Raw genomic sequence first — 23,795 nt, 5'->3', positions numbered from 1 at the left:
TTTAAAATAAATAACACAAAACAAATGAATTTAATAATCCTACCACCACTACTACACTGATAGATCCATGGACTTATTGCTCTTTCACCCTACAATAGTCCTTCCATCAAAAAGAATCAGAGATATATCAATTAGACCAGACAGTGTGTTTTCCATAGACTTGTGTCTTTATTCCACCAAATGGTGCTTTATTATACATGTATTGGATCCCTTATCCAGAAACATAAAATCCTGAAAGCTCTGAATTTATGGGAAGGCCATTCCCTATAAATTCCTTTTTAATCAAATTATTCATATTTTAAAAAATTATTCCCTTCTCTGTAATAAAACAGTACCTTCTACAGGTATGGGATCCGTTATCTGGAAACCTGTTATCCAGAAAGCTCCAAATTACGGAAAGCCTGTCTTCCATAGACTCCATTTTAATCAAATAATTCAAATTTTTAAAAATGATTTCCTTTTTCTCTGTAATAATAAAACAGTACCTTGTACTTGATCCCAACTAAGATATAATTAATCCTTATTGGATGCAAAACAATCCTATTGGGTTTAATTCATGTTATATTGAATTTTTAGTAGACTTAAGGTATGCAGATCCAAATTACAGAAAATCCGGAATACCCTTGGTCCAGAGCATTCTGGATAACTGGCCCTGTACGTGATCCCACCTAATATATAATTAATCCTTACTTAAAGCAAAACAATTCTATTGGGTTTATTTAATGTTTATATTATTTTTAGCAAAGTATGGTGATCCAAATTGCAGAAGGACCTCTTATCTGGAAAAACCCAGGTCCTGAACATTCTGGATAAGAGGTCCCATACCTGTCTACTGCAGAATTACATCCCATAGATTCCATTATAAGCAAATAATAAGCAAATAATTCTAATTTTTAAGAATGGTTTCCTTTTTCTCTGTAGTAATAAAACTGTACCTTGTACTTGATCACAAACTAAGATATAATTAATCCTTATTGGGGGGCAAAACAATCCTATTGGGTTTATTCAATATTTAAATGAAAGCAGACTTAAGTTATGGAAATCCAAATTACAGAAAGATCCCTTATCCGGAAAACCCCAGGTCCCGAGCATTCTGGATAACAGGTCCCATACCTGTATATCTTTATAGCGACCAGTAGAACCCATCAATTTAGCAAGACCACGAAAAACTCCATTAGGTCCCCCTGCTTGGGGCGATTTCATGCATTTCAGTGCCTGAGTGCTTTACAGCTCAGCAGGTCACAAAATGCTCATCCATTCATTTCTATGGGAATTACCTGGACTCCTTGGGGGTCACTGATTGTGGCACGTAAGCAACTATTGCTTTGTTAGGCTACAATGTTATTATTGTATTATTAATTAAACGTGAATAACCCCTTTGAACATCTTACACCTGGAAATGCCCAGCCAGGGTGCACTTGTTTGGGCTACAGAATAACACAGAACTCCCTATGATGAACAGAAAAATGGGTTCTAGGATAAACAGACAAGGGTCATTTGTGTTGGAGAATATATTATTCTGGGGTGTCCAACCTGAAACCCTCCAGCTGTTGTTAAACTACTATTCTCACATCCCCATGCTGTTCATCACTAATGGCTATACTGCTAAATATCTTCTTCTCCCTTCCACAAAGGGACCCTATGATGGATGTATAATGCTGGTAGTCATGGTTACCAACCTATTAACACCTGGTCTGCAAGAGATGAACCTTTAGTTTTTCAGTCTGTGTCTGAACTACAACTCCCAGAATACCCTGTCCCAAGAGGGCATATGAGTTCTAATAAAAGCCGCAGATTAAATCTATGCACTCCCGCAATTGGCTCACTCACCAGATACTTCCCGTTGGGGGAGAACTTGCAGAGCTGATTTGAAAGCTTAAACACTTCGGAAAAATTCATGGTCTTGTCACAGTTTCACTTAATAAGCAGCAAGCTCCATAACAAGTGCCGGGAGATTGGGGGCGGAACACGCTCACGGCGGGTCGGAACTACGTCTAATACGAACTGACGACTACGGCGAAGGGATGGCAGTATCGCAGTAGCAGGGTGGAGCTTCACTGACTGACAGAACAAAGCAGCCTATAGGATGCATATATACGGGAGGCTACGATAAATAGGCGTGACCATGAGGCCTTTCTGAGAATAGGCAAAAGGCGTGCTTATAAAGAGGGGCGTGTGCGTAACTCTTCAGTGGGCGGGGTTAATAATAAATGCCGGAAGGAGGGCAGAGTTTGTTGGCGCTGGAACTGTAGCGCCGTGGGATTATGACAGCTGGTTGGCTCAACTGACACAGCGGGTGGGCGGAGTTATGGCCTGTCCGCGGGTGAAGCGGCGGGAAGAGTGGGAGTTCCACAGGCGGGAACTGGGCCCGCGTCTAAATACTGAAATCGCTGCTGCTAGATGATGGTTAATGTAGGGTTAAAGTGCGGCCTTCCGGCTGGACTTGAACATTATCTCCTGCAATACCCCCCATCTTCAATACAACTGAACATTGAAGCAGCCATGCTAGTATTATCTATTGCCAACAAAAAACACTCGGTAGCGGTTATATCTTTACTGTATATAGGCAGGAATTGTTGTGCATCTTTTGTAGGTTTTACTCCGTAAGGTGGTAGTTTGCCTTTAAATTAACTGTTAGCATGCCGAAGACTGTAACATTCCACGGCAGTTTCCGATTGAGCTTTATTTTTGTATTTTTTTTTGTCCTGAATTGTGTTGCTTTTTGTTTTTGCCTTTCCAGCTGGGAATTCCAGAAGTTATCTGGTTGCTAGGGTCCAATTTATCCTAGAAATCAGACGGTGACTTGTTTAAGAGACAAGAAGATGAATAGGAAAGGGTATGAATAGAAAGATAAGTAATAAAACCTAAGAAAATTGTAGCCTTACATTTCATTATATTCTAAAAGCTGTTAAGCGCTCACTTGGTCACAATACTCCTTGTAATTATACTGCCTGTCAGGGCGCATTGATTAATTTATGGTCAGTAACACCTACTTACTGTAGTTATGTTGCTCTAGTATTAGTACCTATATACTATATGCCTATATTTTATATATAGTATATGCCTAGAGCATTTAAAAACCAGTTAGATAACCAGATATTAAAAGGCTGCCACCTTTAACACATATTGAGTTAGAAATTGGTCACACATGTACATCAAGACCAAGGATGTTTGGAAGTATAGAAAATAAACAATAAAAAACTATTTTCATATTTCTTAATATAATGTATATTTATATAATTACATTGATATCATTTCCCCAACAGAAAGGTCTGTTTTTTTTAAAAAATTTCCCACGGGAGAGGATACAATGTTATCAGCTAATAAACTAAACACTCTTTTTATATTTTTTTTTTTAAATATAATTTAAATATATTTATATAATTTCACAACAGAATGGTCTGCATCAGTATTTGCTTAACTCTCCCACAGGAGAGCACATTATCAGCTGATAAACTAAACACTTCGTTCTGTGATACATTTGCTGAATTTATGGGCGACAACGCAAATATCTCCATATATTAAACTGTGTACAGTATATGGTTGCAAATAAAACTGCGGCATAAACTCTAAAAATAATTGTCTTCTCTTCTTTTAATTCATACATTCAGTTGGCCGGGAAAATAGAAATGCGACGATTGCTGAAATAACCGGTGTATAGAAAGAATATTTAATATACAAAAATCCTGATATTAATAGAGAAAAAGAAATGTATTATAGGGAAAGGTAAATCGCGTATTTTATACGAATTGTTGCAAAACCAGATTAACATGCAAAATTACTGACTGAAGCAGGTTTAATGTTATTGTTAAGTCATTGTGGGATATTGCGACAAATGTAACGAAAAAGCGATATTATACTTTTACTACCCCCGTCTGGGAAATATGTTAAACGAATTATTTATAGGGAATATTTGCTTTCGTTAGTAATAGAGTCACTGCTAATATTTTGAGCCGAGGCAATGATGGAATGAAACGAATATATAAATATTTGTCATTAAAATTATTTTAAAAAAAAACACATGGCGACGGCTGTAGGCAAAATCGATTGCTTATGTGCTGTATAGCATGTTATTTGCTGTAAGCATCATTAGATGGGATTGTTGGAAATGATTTCCTCTCGGTACTAAGGACACTGTATGGCAGCGAAACCTGCGCAGGTCGTGATACCTTCCCACTAATTCTAGCGCACTGAGCGCATTTGCGCCGCACAGGGGAGTCGCAGTGAGAGTGTAACGTAGTTAGCGACTACAGATTGTGTAAAACATATTTCGCTGTGGGAGTTAAGCGGATCGCGTATTATCGTTAAAACATTAAAGATTTGGGTACTCTTTGCAGTCGTTTATCAAATGACTTCAGGATATTTCTACAGGTATTCCCATCCCGCTGAGCTCCATCAGCGCTTCATTCCATCCCTGGAAAGCTTTGCGAGTTATAGTTCACTACGGACAGGTGCATAATGGGCACCACAGCTTTAAATAAAGTTCCCCTTCCCGCCGGCTGTCTGTTAAAACGCGGCCAAGCTCCCCGCTCCCCTCCCCCCTAATTTGCCAGCCTAGATCCTGCCTCCTCTCCGTCCCTGTGTATCAACCTTATAATCTAACAACTGCCACCCAAACACCTCCTATTCTGCACGTCACTTTCACAGCTATGTGGCAAATGCCCAAACAGGTGTCATCGTCTGCTAAGTGAGGGTTCCGGTGATGAAGGGGTTAATAGGAAGGCTTGCGAGTGGAACTTCAGCTGGTAGCCCGGGATCACTACAAGTGTGAGCTGCTAGCCCAGCCAGCCAGGGCAGGAGCATCCCTAATCAGCTCTGTTGGCACAGCCCAGCCAAGCACTTTCATGCAAGCGACACTGATCAAGCAGAGGGCAGTGCAGGGGGCCATCAGCACAGACTGGCATTTCAGGTACAGAACTCTCTGAAATTCTCTGCACTGACATGGTAGCTTCCATGCCAACATATACAAAGTAACACAATGATTGAAGCATGAAGACTTTGTTAATTACTATAGAGGCTGTAACAATTTGCAGTGTATGATTTCATATATGGACTGAGAATGTGAGGTAGGTACGAATTATAGTGCATGGCATGATGGTGTTCTGCACACTGCTGTATGGAAGGGGAATGTCCCTGCAGGAGATGGGTTTTGTTCCATTGACCTAGTATGTTTTAGAACTGTATTAGTTACAAGCCAACTGTGACTAAGGGGAATCCAGGACTCCAATATGACTTTCTGCAACTGGTATTATATTTCTATATATTTTTCTTTTACTGAATGTAATGCAGTCTTGATGTGTACTTGTGCACCAGAAGTGTGTTTAATAATTGTTTTGATTGATTTAGTACATTTTTTTAAACTGATGTTGATGTTTATCAGTCGCTTTGTGTAATCACATGCGCCTGAAATTTAATGAATAGCTGCTACGTGTGTGTTTGTATCATTTATATAACTTTGACTTCAAATTATGTGCTTTTGAAATAATTATAATTATGAAATAATAAGCACACATTTGTGCTGCATGTTAGTTTGTTCTCCCCATTTCATCATTTAGGTCAACTTCAAGCCTATTCTACAGAGCTGTACATCATGTAATAAGCAGCACATGCAATGCTAAATTCAGGCTTGTCAGGTGGGCTTGCAATCTATCCTGGCAGTTGCTGAGTGGGACATCCAGTTATGAGCTATGTGGTGCCGTACCTGAAAATAGTGTAGCGGAACCTGTGCATGGAACACGATTCTCCACTGACATTTATATTGAGTTAATAGCCCCATATTAAGGTGCTTTGTTTTGATAAAGTATCTCCAGGGAAGCACCTTGGCTAAACATTAAGCAAACAGGATCACACATAGGGAACGCTGAATGGGTGCAGTATTATGGACCAGCAGCTCCTTACCTGTGGCCCTCCAGCTGTTTCATCATAACTTTCAGTTGCGGGGGGGCAGTGGGTAGTTAATAGTAATAATAATAATGGCTTACTCATTTACACTTTCCAAAGGGTTTTTTTTTGCATTTATGCTTCTTAGATTAGATCAGAGGATGCTCAAGCTTGGGCCCCCACACCTTCTGCAGGGAGTTATAGTTGAACAACTGCTGTATGGCTGCTCGTAAGAGACAACTCTGGTTCATTTTAATAAAATAAACTGCACTGAATCTGAAGCCCCACAGCGCAGTTTGCAAGACTTGCAACATTGCTGCCTCCCGGTGTGCATTAATCTAAAGGGAAATGCTTGTGACCCTGCAGGGGTTAGCTGCGTTGTGTTACTATGGTTGTTACCATGGATGCCTGTGTAACCAACTAGGACACAGGTGAGGCCACATTACACATAACTAGTTCTTAATAACAGCTTTCAGCAGTGCCAACTGGTTTTGGAGCGCACAATCTGTCTTTCATGCAGGGGGATGTTATCTAGATTTCTACTCTTGCTACTGATTAGTAGGGTAATCTGTAGTCGCAATGCAGTAGGGTGCGTATTTACAACTGCATCAGAAAGGTGGCTGCTTTTGGATTTGCGTAATGAAAACAAAATGATTGTCTGTAATATGCTAAGGGATATTGTCTTGGTTTGCTTGACTTGTAAGATAATGTTCCTCTTCTCTCATACATTGTTACAGTGTAGTGTTCAATAAAATAAAATAGAGAAGTATATGGTCAGGAACGTCTGCGATACAGCAGGGGAAGTTGCACATTTCAGTAGTTATGCTAATTCTGTATATTCAGGTACCCAGAGTGCTAGGTTTACCCATAGCTAAAGGGACAGTATTACCTTCAAACTGATTTAGACTCAATTTCTACAAATTTACCCTGTAAATGCTGGTGGTTCCAAGCCAGCTGATTTATAGTGCTGCTGCCACCTCAGCTTGCTTTTAACTTTATCCACTTTTACACTTCAGAGCCTCCAGAGTGGCTTTTATTTCATTTGAATTTTTTCTATGCTGAATAGTCAGTCTGCCTTAGGTTATGCACAGGTCCAAACTGGGAGTCAAAATAGGCCCTGGCATTTCAGGTACACAGGCCCAAACAGCCCACCACCAGCTCAATAAATAGTGACTGTTACAGCAGCCCCTCTGGCATTTAGTAGGTCTGTTTGTATAAGTTTGTGATGTCTGTTGGGGCCCACAAAAACGCCAGTTGTGATTGGCCCACTGTTGTACCATGGATATTCTGATTAACCACCAGCCCATTCTTCTATATTTACCCCTTTTTTACTATGCACTTATTCTCCTAGTCTACTCTCTTAATATATTGTCACCTCTTCTTCCCTACTTTTTTACTCATTGTACTTATAAATGGGAATGGCCACGGAATAGCTATACAAGGCATGTTTGGGTCAGAAGGAGAGCCCCCTGTACTTTTTTTAGTTTCCTGATGGCCCAGTTCAACACTGTCCAATCTTCCTACAAACAACAGCGGCTGTTCAGGCCCTGCAGCAGTTGGACTGTTTTTCAGGATCTTAAACACAGCTATCGCAGCAGTTTGCCATGGAGGTCTGTCTGTACAGTATATGGTATATAGAAATGATGAGGTTCAGGAATTTGAAACAAATAATGTATTTTGTCCTTGTAACATCAACACAAATGTGAGAGTCTGCATTTCCAGTTTCTCATGTAATCCCCTTGATATTTAATAATCTCTTGTTCCATGTGCATTACAGCTGGAGATTCAATTCTCTTTGTTGCTTTTGTCAGGCCTGGTACATTTAATTGTTTGTCTGATGTTTCTCACTGTACAAGTGTAATATCATGGGACTCAGTACCTTGGGACCCACATATGCACTTGGGCAGGTGTTCTCTCTCACTCTCTGTGTCTGCAGTTTAATCATTTGGTGAATGTTTTTATTAACAACCTTTAAAATAAAATACATCATTTAACTTCTCTGCTAGGAGGTTTAATTAGGGGATAATATTTCTTAATGCAAACCTTATGTCAGGTATTATTGCTAACACAACAGCAAGGCAGACAGGGAAGGACTGGACAAATGGTTTTTGTTCCTGAGTAGTGTGATTGATTATGTAATTATTTTTTATTGTGGAAGAGAAATGAGTGATTTAGATCTGTATGTTCAATGTATAAACCCATTTATTGTACAGTGCTGCATAATATGTTGGCACTTTATAAATACATGTAATACTAAATACAGCTGTAGCTAGTGTGCCCAGGAAAAATATCCACTTGGCAGCCCACTTTAACCATACTCCCTAATAAATCTGTGGCAGTATGGTATTGTTAGAAAGGGTTGTATATTAGGCTAGCCATATACGCACCGATGATATCTTACGAAACCTTGTTTCGTACAATATTCGGTGCCTGTATGGCACGTCAGCGAGGTGACCAATATCGCAGAAGACTGCAGATATCGGTCGACTTTCCGATTGGGTGGGTTAAAAGATTTTGATCGGGCGCCATAGAAGGTGCCTGAGCAAAATCTATCTTCAGGGCTGAATCGGCAGAAGGAGGTAGAAATCCTATTGTTTCTACCTCCTTATCTGACGATTCAGCCCTGAACATCTGTGGACGGTGGGAACAATCTTTTGTGCGACCGATGGTCGCACAAAAGATCAAAAATCGCCACGTGTGTTGCCACCTTAAATTATACCTGTTCCACTTTGATAAGAAATAAACTAACAAATGGAACATGAGAGCTTTTATTAATCAGTATGGTTCTACCACGTTAATAAAAATATGTTGTTGTTGCACTTTCATGCTGCGTTCACATCCAACAGCCCGTCACATCGGATGGAAAAAGTAACATGTAGTTTACACATCCAATTTTTGTATCAGTTCCATAATATTTTGATGCACAACTACATGCGATTTGTCGTATGCATTTTGTCGATCCAACGCCATCCGTGAAAAACTCTTGTGGAGTTTAGCCCTTAAGGGTGAAGACACACAGAGCTACTTAGTAGCAGCTACTTGTCATTGCTACTAAATACCAGAAAATACCCTGCCATAGACAATACTGAGAATTGCCTCTGCTAAAACACATGTAGAGAAAGTTATCAGCATTGTCTACTTTAGTAGCCATGACAAGGACGAAAACACACGCAGCAATTTGTCGGCGCCGCTTATATATTACCCTGTGGTCAGAAAGTTGTGGCAATTAATCGCCCCATGTGTTTTGGCCCTAAACGTTTCTAGTTTTGAAGGTTCTGATAGAGACCATTGGTTTCTTATCAGTTGGTATCATTTGCTTATTGAATGGGTATATCCAAAATTTGCTTCAGCTTGATATTGCCATCGTTGGTTTCAATAATAACTCATCGTATAGAAGGTCATCATACAATATTTCATCCTAATTCCTTCATTTCATACTACCATTTTGTCAATAAGTACAAACATTTGCATACATTTAGGATATATTACATTATACTTTGCATTCATTTATGGACTGAAGACATTTACATTCTCTGTACTCTGGCCATATTAATATTTTTATTGTGTTTTTTCCCCAGAGGGACAAGCCTGTATGTTTTGACTCCATTATACTGTATAAGGACAAAAATGCACATATGCATTAATGACTTTAGATCTGCAGAAAGTGCTATTAGACTCTCATTTTCCTTTCTATTTCCATGTATTTACCTCCCTGTAGTCTAACAATGTCATCACAACATTCTGATAATTAGCAGTCTCTTCTTTTCCAGTTTTTTTTTGGGAAATGCAAGCCCAAACATGTATCACAGTCTTTAATTTCTACCCACAGTCAGTAACCTGACTAATTATTTCACTATAAAATGAGAAAGCCTTTACTTGTTAACATTTCCATTGGCTTTTCCCAAAACTGCAAATTAAAAATTAGACATTAGTAAACAAGGGTTAATTGAGTATCAAAGAATATAACAATATACTCAGTGATTATAATGCAAAGACATGAGTTCTATGTTTATAAGACACAGAAAGCTATTTAATGTACCCCATATTTACAGAGAACCCTTAAAATTAGGTTAGTCTGATATATGTTATTCTAGCTAAACTAATGGCATAGTTCTTGTGACTTGGTTCAATCCAACAAAGCCCATTCGGTCATATGGGTAACATAGAGAGGTGATGCACCACTTTGTTGAACACAAGGTAAAGATAATAAAGGTGAAAAATACTAGTCTGCTAGTGCTTAAGGCAAATGCTAGACGGGGCTGATAAATGCAGGCTGAGAATCAGCCCCTATGCTAGCATTAGTCTCTCCCTGTGTTTGTACCTGAAGCCATAGTGTAGTCTCAGGTGCAGGCAAGCAGAGCAGATTTTGGCACAGAAAGGCACAAGTATGCATTTCAGCATCAACATCTGCTCTGTGCCTGCACCTAAGCCAACACAATGTACAAGCACAGGGAGTGGCTGATACCAGCATAGAGGTGGATTCTAGGCCTGTCTAGGCTGAGCATCAGCCCCATATGGCATTACCCTGTTTTTATTTATATTAAAAGACATTACTTTGATACTATATAGATAGGACCATTACATTCTATTTAGTAGAAGGCAAAATGCTTACAAACAAAGTAAAGTAATGACAATTTAAAAACAATTTAAATAGCTGGCATGCAAGTGAATGCATGCAAGGTATTTAAAGAGATTCTTTCATGCGGCTTGGTGTTAACTGCTTCACTCAGAAGAACAGCCTTTTTATCCTAAGCAATAACTCTATTCCTTTTTATCATATTTTAAAAGTAAGTGACTTCCTGTGCATTCCCTTGTAACAACTTAGGTTATGTACTTAACCTTCCTCTTTCACAACTTTGTATAGGCAAATTCCCAAAGGTTAGTAGGGATTCCTGGGTTCTTTTTAACATAGTGGGTTGTTGCCATGCAGTTAATAAAAGCCACACAGCCTGTGGGGTCTTTGGGTAGGTGAAAATATTAAAATATGAGAAGCAATAATGAAACCACCAGAACTACAGAGGAAGTAGACCCTGTGGCAAATGGGGGGACCCTTGTCTGCTTCCCGTGTAGGGGAGCCCATGGGTTACACGCAATACATGTGAAACTGATTGTCATCCAGGTTTTTTTTTTGTGTGTCATGGGTGACCTGTGATTTTTTCTGTGACGCAGGTGACCCACAATTTACTCCTAGGGGGCCAGAAAATAATTTTTGAAGAGGGGACCAAAGCTTTCCCACTAGATACTACTGAACCCTGCTGGCTGGGGGCATGGTCAAGATACACCCAGCCTTGAAGGGATACAGGGTGGCATCTCTGCTATTTGTGTTCTTTAAGTGAAAGTCCAGTTCCTCGAGTGAGAACTTGAAAACAGCTGATTTGAGTCCTTGAGGCGGATTTAGCAGCTTATCTGGCAAGTATGGAAACCAGATAGATGTTGGCAGGCTTGATATACGGCCCTTGCTTTGACAGCTCCTATACCCATTGTAATTCAATCATTTGGCCTTAGGGCCAAATAATCGAATTAGGCCGATATCGCCCACCTTAGGTGGGCATATCCAGAGGAAGATCCGCTTGTTTGGCAACCTACACAAATGTAACGTGTATAGTCGCCTTTAGTGCAGATTTAACTTCTGCTACATTACTTAAAGAGTCAGAACCAGAGAACAGAAAGGTATAGATAAATGCTCCTTTAAATTTAAATTATATTTACAAATAACGCTATAAAAAATCTTTTATTAATTTTAATTGAAAAGTTGCTGAGAATTACTTTATCTTTTTATACTGTTATGGGATGGAGAATCCCCATAAGCTAATATCCCCATTAATAGAGTTAATAGAGAAATACTATAGTTAAACTTTAATGGTCACAAAACACGTACATATTCCCCATAAAGCCTTCTTACAAACCAAGCATAGCACTCCCAGAATTTATGTGCTCAGTGTACCAGGAAAATGGGACAAAGCCAAGCCACACTTTCACTTAACCCCCATTAGCTTTGATATCATCACCTTGGTGACAGGGACGCTACACGGCTGCTTGTGCTGTGTGAGTTGTTTCGTAAGAACAGGCCACTCCTTTCAGCTACAAATTCCTTGCATTTATACCATCTGCAGCTCAGGTAGGGCAACTTACACTTTCTGGTAAAACTCTGCTTTCAGACATTTTCAGGCATCGTTTGTCTTGCCTGTATGGGGTAACCTTTTTCTGAGAAATGGAAGACATTATATGGGAGCAATGCAAATAAGCAGGCATTGTTTAATGCTAGCATATTTCTGACGGTTTTGTTAAAATGTAGATTTTTATTTGTTTGTTTCTGAATTCAGTGTTACAACGTATGTTTCCTCCTTCCTTCTTTCCTTCCTTCTTTTTTTATGTTACCATGTTTTTGAAGGTTTTGTTAAAATTGCTTTTGTTATTGCCAGGTTGTTTCTGAATTCACTGCTACAATGTATGTTCCTTCCTTCCTCCCTTCCTCCCTCCCTCCCTTCCTTCCTTCCATCCTTCATCCCCCCTCCCTCCCTTCACCCCCTCCCTTCCTTCCTTCCTCCATCCCTTCCTCCCTTCACCCCCTCCCTCTCTCCCTTCCTTCCTTCCTTCCAAGCCCATTATTATGCTTCATCCCCCCCTCCCTCCCTTCACCCCCTCCCTTCCTTCTCCTTCCTTCCTCCATCCCTCCCTCCCTTCACCCCCTCCCTCTCTCCCTTCCTTCCTTCCTTCCTTCCTTCCTTCCTTCCTTCCTTCCTTCCTTCCTTCCTTCCTTCCGTCCTTGCTTCCTTCCTTCCTTCCTTCCTTCCTTGGAAGCCCATTATTCAAAGATCTCTGAATTACAGGAAGACAATTCATTTTCCAAGGGGAACTATAGCAAAAGTTAAAATGTCATCCCATTTCTGTAATAAAGTTACTCTTCAGTATCCCCCTCTCAGGAATCTCCCTCTCTTCATGCAGGAGTACAATCCTAATGTTTTGTTTGAGTATTTAAATATATAAATATTTTTAGTAGCTCCAAGACATAGTGATCCAGATTGGAAAAAGATCCCTTATCTGGAAAGCCAAGATCAGTGGCCAAGTGTTTCAGGCAACAGATCTTATACCTGCATAAGAAAGTACTGTCATCCTAGTGTAGTTTTCAGAGTATATCCCATAAAATGTATCCCAACTTTCACCTTCAGGTGGGGACCCCCTACCCCTAGATTTAAGCACCCTAGGTGGAGACCACATTTTAAAACAAAGGAACATTCCCATCTTAATACTATGGCTATGCTAAGGCTACATTGAGCCTTAGGGGCAGATTGTGAGTGTGAGTTTATGGTAAAAGTTAGAACTCACCATTTGATAAATATGAATAAATTAAAATTTAAGCACAGGGCTGCCATACTGTGCACTCTGTGAAGCATATTTATCAAATGGTTCCAACTTTCACCGATTGATAAATATGCTTCTAAAAATCCCATAGGAATGAATAGAACATGGGTGAGTTTTTATGTATTACGCTCTAAACTCACATTTTGATAAATCTGCCCCTAGTTAAGATCCTAGCATATGACTATGACTATGTCATAGGTGCTATTCAGGCAGTTTACTTGTTGTTCAGAAATGGCTTTATGTAAATATATATAAGTGGGGAATATTAAAACACAAAATAAATCCTAAAGGTATTAAAAGCCACTAAGGATCCAGGAGCCATTTAAAGGCACACAATGTATTATAGATAAACCTCCCATTCCATTCCATTTCATCATTACAGATGCTCAAATATTGTTTTATTAGGTGTTATTTAGTTGTTTGTTGGTTGTTTAGTAGTTTTATTTATCAAGGCTCAGCTTTTCTTTCATAATTAAATTCATCTCAGTCCTTTGCAGAATATTTCAGCCTGAATTACTAAAAGGATTAATGCTCAGGTTTTTTCTAGCTTTTCTAGTGCAACTCACTGATAATACAGAAATATTAATTCATTAATGATTAACAATGTTGACATTTGTGATTAAGCAGTTGAACGCTTTCTGTAATATAAGAGCATGTAAGTCTTGCAAAATGTTGAAGTAAGGGTTGGTTAAGGGTTGTTGTTAAAGAGGCCTGACTGTATTCACTGCAGAGAGCGCCGGCGAAAATTTTTCACATGTGCAAAAGCCACGCCAAAAATTTCTACCCATGCATGCGCAACTTGCTCAGGTGGCATGACTGAATGCTTACTGTGCATGCACGCCGGAATTTACTGCAAGACTTTGGGGGATTTGCCAAAAATCGGGAGAAAACTATTGGGGACGGGAGATGGGGGAAGAACCACAAAATATCAGTTAACTCCCAAAAAAATGTGTGTGGGGGGGTTCACAGCTCTGCAGAGGGTAAGGGGTTTGTAAAACAGACCCCCTAGAAAAGATCTTTTGTATTTAGGCTTGGTTGCTGTCACTAGTATAAGTGCTTTTTTAATTGTACATAAGTCTGAGGCTGTAGCAGTGGCCAGTACTAAGATTCAGTTGGATAAAAGCTCCCAGTTTAGAGACAATAAGGTGTTTGTCTTAATGTGACCATACATTGGCCAATCATCAGTGGTATCTTACTGATCAGGCTCAGACCAAACAGACAGATACCGTACAAGTGGCCATACATGCTCATGGCCACAGTCCTCATCTGTCAGTACACCACCCACTGCCTACAATACAATTTTCAAACACACTGTAAAGGTGGCCAAACATGGTATGATTTACTCATTTGGCAAGGTCGCCAAATGAGCAACTCTTTCCCCCAATATACCCACCACGGGTGGGCAATATTGTGCTAATGCGATCATTTGGCCCCATGGCCTAACAATCGGATTGCAATGAAGGCAATAGGAAAAGTCAGAGTGAGGACCACATAAAGGAGCTGATTCTGTCCACGGCCTGATGAAAAATCAAGCCTGTCTGATCAATATCTGGCCAGTTTTTGGCCAGATATCTGTCAGGGAGGCCTGTTGGAGGTCCCCATACACAGGCATAAAAACTGTGTTGGTCTTAAGGACTTATATTGTATGGCCACCTTAACAGATCATGACATGATTGGGGCAACGAGAATAAACCTGGTGGGCCCCAGACCCAAACCCCCCAGGGCACTCCTGCAATCCGCCGGTCTCCCTCCCCCTACTCGAAGAGACCATTCTACAAGTGAAGGCAAAAATTGATAGTGTCTATACATCTATCTATAAGTAATACAATACATTCTACATAGTAAACAAACTTAAATATGGAAATTCAAAGGCTTTGTAGAGATAAATATTATCCATATTTTTGCTAAACAAAATAAAGGGCAAGTAAATTCAGCTTTGGAATCGGTGAAATGCAGATCACTGTCTGGAAATAAAGATCTCTTAAAACGACCTTAAAACCACAATACTGTTAAGAATGAATGGAGCCACGTGACATCTGATGTTGTCATGCATTATAACCACACTGAAATCTCGCTAGATAGTTGCAATAGAGGGAAACTGTTACCGAAAAATACACCTTACTTCCAAAAATCATCATGGAGTTTGGGTAAGAGAGAGGCACGTTTATCTGCTACAGCTCTTGTCACTAACAGTTAACACTATCGTGGGCGTCTGGTGATTGTGCTATCTGCATGTTATTTTTAAGTGTGTCATGCAGTACCCGTGTGTGCAAAGTTAGAGAAGCTAAGGGTACACGGTGAAACTGTGTGTTCACTATTTTCACTGATTCCAGTAAACTGCACATTAGAAACTTCATCTGCAGCCTCGTGCCTTTGGTGGGAGCAAGAGCCATGGGCAAGATGGCTGCAGTTTTCAAACATTCAGGAAGTGGCTTCTAATGACTCCAATGTGAAAATCTACGTGTCTGTCCTAAATTACAGGCATTGTACAGCGACATACATCTCACACGTGTACAGAAAATGTCATTATGAACAGTAATGAGTTTGTTTTAAATGTAATGCATGGTTACCAATACTCTTCTAGAAATTCATTTTCTTTGTGAATGTATTTATGTCCGTACCATGCTCAGTCGGTATAAGGGGCAGGTTGTGAGACTATCACATGTTGCTTGTACATTGCAGGATGAAATGTTGTGTACATAATTTTACACTAATGTTCTGTCTATACAATATTTCTTAGGAAATTTAGACACTCATGCCTTAAAGGAGAACTTTACCCAAACACATCTTTAGCTTTTTGAAAAAAAAAAAAACCTAATTTCAAGTAACTCTGCAATATACATCAATTAAAAAATATGCAGACATTTTATGATATTTTCATGTAATGATATGGTTTGGAACAGCCTGGCCTCCTGTTCTCCTGCAGATCTGGCTGGCTACTTTGAGACTCGAAAAAAAAAATGTCACAGTAGTCGACTGTCCTTGGCCTCCCTTTAGCATGCATCCTCTAAATCCCACAATTCCCTGCACACATGATGCCAATAAGGAAAGTAACCTCACAGTGCAATGCATTGTGGGTTATGTAGTTCCTGCATTCTATCTGTAAGCTGTGGAGATGTTGTTACAATTTGTAACATCAATGTTTTATACCCTCCACCCCAGCCAGGATTTCAGATGATAGAAAGAGAACTTTTTACAGCTGGATGTCAGCATATAAAAATGATATTTATTCATACTTTTTGAAGAAACAGATTACAGTGTGTGGGGCTTTTTAACACATTTTGGTTCAGAAGTTGGAGTTCCCCGTTAAGATGGTCCATACACATAATAATAATTCATATGATTTTTAATATGTGTATGGTGGGCTGACCATCCCAACCAATATACTGTGAATACCAATTGGGCCATTTGAAAATTTAGCTTGCAATTGCACTTTGCTCAGTGTATGGTGCTTTGGTGAATGAAGGAGTAAAGAGTAACTTTTCTTCAATTCCTGCTGTTCCTGATCTTGCTGTTTGCTTGAATTAAAGCCCAGTGCTTCTCAGGGCCTTTTGATTACCCAAGTCCTTTCAGGTAGAAATACAGCACCCTGTCTCTGTCTGCTGCCGATTCTCATTCACTTGAACTGGACTCATGCTCTCTATGGTAGCCATTAATGTGCTCTAAAGAGGAACAAGGCTGAGTGCTGTATATTAAAGTAAATCCTAATTCTCTATTTCTTTTATTCATGGATATAAAGTGGGTACAAACTTTAGTTCATACTCCCCAATATCTATAATATTATTGTGTTGCTGAGATTTGGGCTTGGTATGAGACGTTAGATATGGGTGGCACTGCACAATGCATTTAGTTCCAGAGTGAAGCCGAGTTTAGCAGCAATTCTGTGGCTGATGGCATATCAGTAGGTTATCCCACAGAAGAAATAAGAAATAAATACAGAAAGAAGAAATAAAGCTCTTGCATTCAGTAGTATGGGGCTGGAATTCTATGTTTAACTGGCAAAACAAAACCGTAACAAACCAATTGCCTTGCTGCATTGCTTCCTTGCAGTACATTCTATTCAACATCTAGTAGGGGACCTATACCAGGAATATGGCAATTCATTGTTGCCCATGTTGTTACTGTGGGAATGCTGCATGCATAGATAATGAGTCTTAATTGGCACTCTCATACTGTATGTGTCTGCATCCACATGGGGCAATGCCTGGCATTTCTAGTGACTTTTCTATTCATAAGTCTCCCATTTCTACCCACAATAAGTTTGTGTGTGTTTATACACAATTTAGTTTAATTAATTTAAAAACAAAATAAAAAATGTAAGCAACTGAAGTCCCAGAAGGAAAAGATCATTTCTGCTTGGATGCTGTGCAGGTAAAAGTCATTAATCTGTTGCAAATGCCCAGGGCCACTTTACTGTGCACTGGAATGCAGCTCCCTCTGGGGGGTTAAGCAGTGGATTATTAGTTTCATGTTTTGTGGTATTTTACACCGTGCCTTCACTCTGCTGAATATTCACTTTATTATCAAGCTACTTTTCATTTCCATTTCAGTGTGCCGACTTACAGTAGCTTATCCTGCCTACAGTAGCCCATTCTGTTTACAGTATTTATAGCAGTCAAAAGTGGAAAAGAACACCCCAACACGTCCTTAACAGATCTGACTTCTTCTCAGAATGAATGACCCACGTGATCTGTGACTCTGGCACTCATTATTTCATATCCTCTAGAGCCTGGTAGCTGTGCCAAAAGTGCGCTTCATCCTTTGGACGTGTTCTGGATCTTAAGTAGATTTGGCATCATAGGTAAGTTATAAAAGCACTTCCATAACGTTAGCAGGCTCACCCATGGCTGTCTGTAAAGCAGAACGTGCTGCTTTCACTTTGCACAATGATTTTAACACGAGGAAGGATATTTGCACAACACTTGTATGCACAAGAGACCCACTGGTTGGGTCCTGCATGCCTAAATGCTACATAATTCTGCTCTGAAGCCTTTTACTGAATGCTAAGTATGAGGAATATATCCCCACATCCATTAACGTATCATTTGAGGCATAATTTTTGCTGCAGTGTGATGAAACAAAGCAGGAGGTCTCACAATCTAACTGGCCCTTGTTGGTCATGTGCTTTCTGTATTTTGCCAAATAAATTACTTTCACGGTTCCAAATGGCAAGAAAGTATATTTGTACCTAATTCTCTTGGTTTGGGGAGTAGGGTAAGACGCAGGACCTCGCTAGACAAACAAGAAAATACTGTTACCCTTTTTATGCTGAAGGAGGAGCCAGATATCTTCATAAAAATGTGTTGTCGTGTATATAAAGAAATACGACTAAAAATGAAACCAAACTTCTTCTGTTTGGACCTTTCAGCCCTGTGAGCTTTAGGTCGACCTTTTTCATATTTTTTAGCCAATTACTTAGTTTACACTTGACAAACTATAAGTATATTACTTAGTGGATAATATAACTGCACAAATTTCGGCCAGTCATGTGACAGAAGTAACCGTGATGGTATTGTTAACCGTCATTTGTAAGGACAACTTTCCCTGGTTATTTGTATTGTTTGAATTGCTTTTTATTATATAATACAATTCAGGTTGACTTCTTAATGTCATTGTTGTGCTTTGAAACAGTGGTACATTTTAGTGTATGTGTTGTGTGATTTTCTGGTGGAGAGGCATGTTATGGGAACATTTGTTGGGAGAGGGTAAAGAGAAGTAGTGAGAGTGCTGCCTCACATAACATAATGGCGCTTCAGTCCAGCAGTGCTGTGCATGACAGTAGTTGTTAGAGTTCCCCATTAGGATATTTGTAGGCCACGTGCACAAAAATTTTAGTGTTCACTTCTTTATGCACTATCTGGTAGGGGTAGGTCTGAGAAAATACTGAATTAGTTTTACTCATATAAAATTTTCTGCGTGCTCAACTATTGTTTTTCGGTGCAGGAGTACAAGCACACTGTTTAAAAGGATCATTGCACTCACTGGTGGACTGAGTTTGAGCAGTGGCCACCAATGAAAAGAAAAGTAGATGGGTTAATATTTTGGATTTCTTCTTAACAGCACCTACATTAAGAAAACTGTATTAACCGATGCATGCTGGCACATCATTGTTTTGTAACTATACATGAGTGGCATAAGAGTGGCATAAGGGCTTATGTAACAATGATAGGGATATTAGATGTCACATAGGAGACCTATGATCAATATAAATGTTGGTGTCACCTGGACAGAATTCTAGGTTTACCTTTAAGAGATTTTTATGGTGTACTTTTTATTTCTAAATTACTCTGTTTACATAGGAAATAATTCACTCTACCATATAAAATTTTATTCTTGAACCAACAAATGTATTTTTTTTAGCTGTAATATTGGTGTGTAGGCGCCATCTCAGTGCACTGTGCCTGAGTCTGAACTTTCAGAAAGAGCCAGAGCTACACATTAGAACTGCTTTCCCAAGCCAGACGTGTATTTGTTACTATTGGGTGCTATTCTGATATCTACTGGGATCTGCTATCTTGCTCCCTTCCCATTGTTTTGCTGATCGGCTACTGGGAGGGTGACATAACTCCAACTTGCAGCAGTAAAGTGTGACTGAAGTTTAAGGGCTCTGGCACACGGGGAGATTAGTCGCCCGCGGCAAAACTCCCTGTTCGCGGGCGGCTAATCTCCCCGAGTTGCCTTCCCCTGCCATCCCACCGGCGAACATGTAAGTCGCCGGTGGGATGGCAGACGCGGCGGGGCGATTTCGGGAAATCGCCGAAAAAGACTTGCGAGTCTTTTTCGGCGATTTGCACGAAATCGCGCTGCCGGCGACTAATCTCCCCGTGTGCCAGAGCCCTAATAGATCACAAGTCACATGAAGAATATCTAGTACCATGTGAAATTTCAAAATTAAATATAAAAAAATATTTTTGTGTTTTTGAAAAAGAGATTTCAATGCAGGATTCTGCTGGAGAAGCTCTATTAACTGATGTGTTTTGAAAAAAAATATGTTTTCCCATGACAGTATTCCTTTAATTTATAAAGAAGGCTTCCTTGAGATAACATTATTCACAAACAGAATCTAGCACAGTTTCCCGTGGGCTGGGTTAAAGGTATTTACTTGGATACAATAATCATATCAATGTTGTACAAGGACCCACATTTCCAGAAGCTGGCAACAACCCATTTTCCTGTGCATCTATAGTGTGTTGGGCCTGAATACAGCACTGTGTTTGTAATATTGACACTTGTGGCCCAGCGCCTAGGGCAGTGATCCCCAACCAGTGGCTCAGGGGCAACATGTTGCTCACCAACCCCTTGGATGTTGCTCTCAGTGCCCCCAAACCAGATAATTATTTTTGAATTCCTGACGTGGGGGCAAGTTTTGGTTGAATAAAAACAAGAGTTACTACCAAATAAAGCCTCCTGTAAGCTGATATTGTGCATAGAGCCTACCTAATAGCCAATCGTAGCCCTTGACTGTGGCTCACGAGTAAGAAAAGATGGGGATCCTTGGCCTAGGGCAATAGGTTTGGCATAGTAATGCTGAACATAAAGATTTTTCCTACCTTGCCCTAAAAATATCATCCCCACCTCCTGCTTAGCAGTGTATTCTGAGCCTACACTATATCGTATCTGTAATGCCCATACATTGGTATTGTAGAAGAAAAGATGCATCAGGATGCCATGAGCACTGCTTTACTGGGGCTTTAAGATGCTAACAAAAATAAAACAAAAAATGGTAGGGGGTTATTGACCCCATGAAAAACAGGGAAAGTATGCTAATGACAAATGGTAATTACTAGTAGCATTATGTAGGGGCATGGCATAATAGTGTTTAACCTCTGTGTATAAAGCTATTTCCCAATGGCAAGCTGAATATTGTTATTCTTTGTGTATGTTCCAGCCTCCTTGCAGGAGCATATGTATGACTTACATGGGACATATGGTTACCTGGGAAAGCCTGCATACACAGATGCTCTACATATTCCCTTGTCTTTCATTTCCTTTAGGGATGAATTAATCTGTTATCTTTATTAATGCTGTAACCGCCCACCAGGGATCTTTTAACTTAAACAACTTGTACGCAGTGATAACAGTCTATTTTGTCATCAGTCCTTAAATGACCTAAAAAAAAAAAAAAAAAAAAAAGAATGAAAAGGTTTTTCAGAGATATTTTAGTTCCACAAAACTGGTGAACACAAGAAACTGTTGATTTTGCTGTAAGCACAGATCATAAAAACATGAAAGCATTGGGGTAGACTGTTTATTTTGTTTGCTTTAGAAATCCGTTTTGTTATTAAATGAAGTGGACTCCTGTAGTTATTGACAGGGGCATAACTATGGAAGCCCAGCCCCACCCCCGGGGGGGGGGGGATATAGACTAAAATTAGGTAGCATTGGTCTGTTTAAAAGGCAACTTGCTCTTTTCCCCACAGTGAGATGCGCTTAAAACCACTTTCATTAAACTTACTTGCATCAAGATGTGCTTCCTCCTCTATTGACACAGGGGAACTTTGGAGCTGCCATCACTTCTTGGCCAGGCAGTAGCTCCAGGGTCCCCGCTGCGCCCTGCTGCAATAGGCGAAGAACACTTTTGCCTAAAGAATGGGGCACAGCAATCATATGCATGCCATACACCGGAGACGATGTCAGTGAACAATGGAAATAATGCCAGGCAGACTCATTTTGCAATGACGTGTACATGCATTTTGTTGAATCAGATGCAACCACAGTAGGCACAGTGCAATTGCAGCAAAATTGCAGTTCACAATACTATTAGTTTGTGCCAGCATGGTTTTATGCGTAACAGATCTTGCCAGACTAATTTAGTCGCCTTTTATGAGGAGGTGAGTAGGAACCTCGATGCTGGAATGGCAGTTGATGTCATCTACTTGGACTTTGCTAAAGCGTTTGATACAGTACCTCACAGAAGGTTAATAATCAAATTAAGGAATATTGGCCTAGAACATAATATTTGTAATTGGATAGAGAACTGGCTGAAGGATAGATTACAAAGAGTGGTGGTAAATGGAACATTTTCTAATTGGACCAGTGTGGTTAGTGGAGTACCGCAGGGGTCAGTCCTTGGTCCTTTGCTTTTTAACTTGTTTATTAATGACCTGGAGGTGGGCATAGAGAGTACTGTTTCTATTTTTGCTGATGACACAAAATTGTGCAAAACTATAAGTTCCATGCAGGATGCTGCCGCTTTGCAGAGCGATTTTACAAAATTGGAAAACTGGGCAGCAAACTGGAAAATGAGGTTCAATGTTGATAAGTGCAAAGTTATGCATTTTGGTAGAAATAATATAAACGTGAACTATCTACTGAATGGTAGTGTGTTGGGGGTATCCTTAATGGAGAAGGATCTAGGGGTTTTTGTTGATAACAAGTTGTCTAATTCCAGGCAGTGTCATTCTGTGGCTACTAAAGCAAATAAAGTGCTGTCTTGTATAAAAAAGGGCATTGACTCAAGGGATGAAAACATAATTTTGCCCCTTTATAGGTCTCTGGTAAGGCCTCACCTTGAGTATGCAGTGCAGTTTTGGGCTCCAGTCCTTAAGAAGGATATTAATGAGCTGGAGAGAGTGCAGAGACTGCAACTAAACTGGTAAAGGGGATGGAAGATTTAAACTATGAGGTTAGACTGTCGAGGTTGGGGTTGTTTTCTCTGGAAAAGAGGTGCTTGCGAGGGGACATGATTACTCTGTACAAGTACATTAGAGGGGATTATAGGCAGTTGGGGGATGTTCTTTTTTCCCATAAAAACAATCAACGCACCAGAGGCCACCCCTTTAGATTAGAGGAACAGAGCTTCCATTTGAAGCAGCGTACGTGGTTTTTCACGGTGAGGGCAGTGAGGTTGTGGAATGCCCTTCCTAGAGATGTGGTAATGGCAGATTCTGTTAATGCCTTTAAGAGGGGCCTGGATGAGTTCTTGAACAATCAGAATATCCAAGGCTATTGTGATACTAATATCTACAGTTAGTATTAGTGGTTGTATGTATAGTTTATGTATGTGAGTGTATAGATTGGTAGGTGTGGGTTGTGTGTGCTAGGTTTACTTGGATGGGTTGAACTTGATGGACTTTTTTCAACCCTATGTAACTATGTAACTATATGTAACTATGTAACTGCCTGTTTACATCCTGCACTTGAGTGAATGCACTATAATGAATTCAACAAATTACTGACTGGTAGGAAAATGCAGTTATTTTACTTTGCACTTGTTTAGCAAAAAGAAGGTCTAACATGCTGATATTTTCAATAAATAACAGAAAATGCTAGAAATTGAAATACATAGAAATTGTGTCTGGAGACATCTTTAGTCTGCATAAACCAACACATACCTGTTTCTGTCTTAGGGTGGCCATACATGTCCAGATTTTAGTCTTCTTCTGGCAAACGTTCGGATATCAGTCGTACATTTAAATGCACCAATCCAAAACTAACATTCAGACTGAAATTGTAGGATAAAGCCCTTTAAATAGACAGACAACAATCGTAAGAAAGTGACTTCCATTGTAGGTCCCCCAAGGATATCATCAGTAACACAATATACAGTAAAT

At 39.8% G+C, this 23,795-nt stretch overlaps 2 protein-coding genes across 7 annotated transcripts in view; one reads left to right on the top strand and one right to left on the bottom strand.

The window, feature by feature from the left end:
• The window catches only part of wrap73 (WD repeat containing, antisense to TP73), a 29,892-nt gene extending 27,808 nt beyond the window's left edge, over positions 1-2,084 (bottom strand). Inside the window, exon 1 of one of the 2 annotated variants that reach the window (XM_012966270.3) lies at positions 1,831-2,084. In XM_012966270.3, coding sequence (XP_012821724.1) covers positions 1,831-1,899 — 69 coding nt within the window. In that variant the 5' untranslated portion in view covers positions 1,900-2,084. 2 annotated transcript variants of the gene reach the window in all.
• A 2,523-nt stretch (positions 2,085-4,607) lies between these two features.
• Positions 4,608-23,795, top strand: part of tp73 (tumor protein p73) — a 92,817-nt gene continuing 73,629 nt past the window's right edge. For 3 of the 5 annotated variants that reach the window (XM_031905928.1, XM_031905931.1, XM_031905932.1), the window contains exon 1: positions 4,609-4,909. In XM_031905928.1, the coding sequence (XP_031761788.1) occupies positions 4,845-4,909 (65 nt within the window). In that variant the 5' untranslated portion in view covers positions 4,609-4,844. Of the gene's footprint in view, positions 4,910-17,962; positions 18,044-23,795 lie in introns of those variants that run through there. The other 2 variants (XM_002933855.5, XM_031905927.1) reach the window with 2 other exon arrangements.

Source organism: Xenopus tropicalis, chromosome 7 (assembly GCF_000004195.4).
Source record: "Xenopus tropicalis strain Nigerian chromosome 7, UCB_Xtro_10.0, whole genome shotgun sequence".
NCBI classification, from domain to species: Eukaryota; Metazoa; Chordata; class Amphibia; order Anura; family Pipidae; genus Xenopus; species Xenopus tropicalis.
The sequence above is the reverse complement of the archived record's forward strand: the minus strand, read 5'-3'. Positions and strand labels throughout refer to the sequence as shown.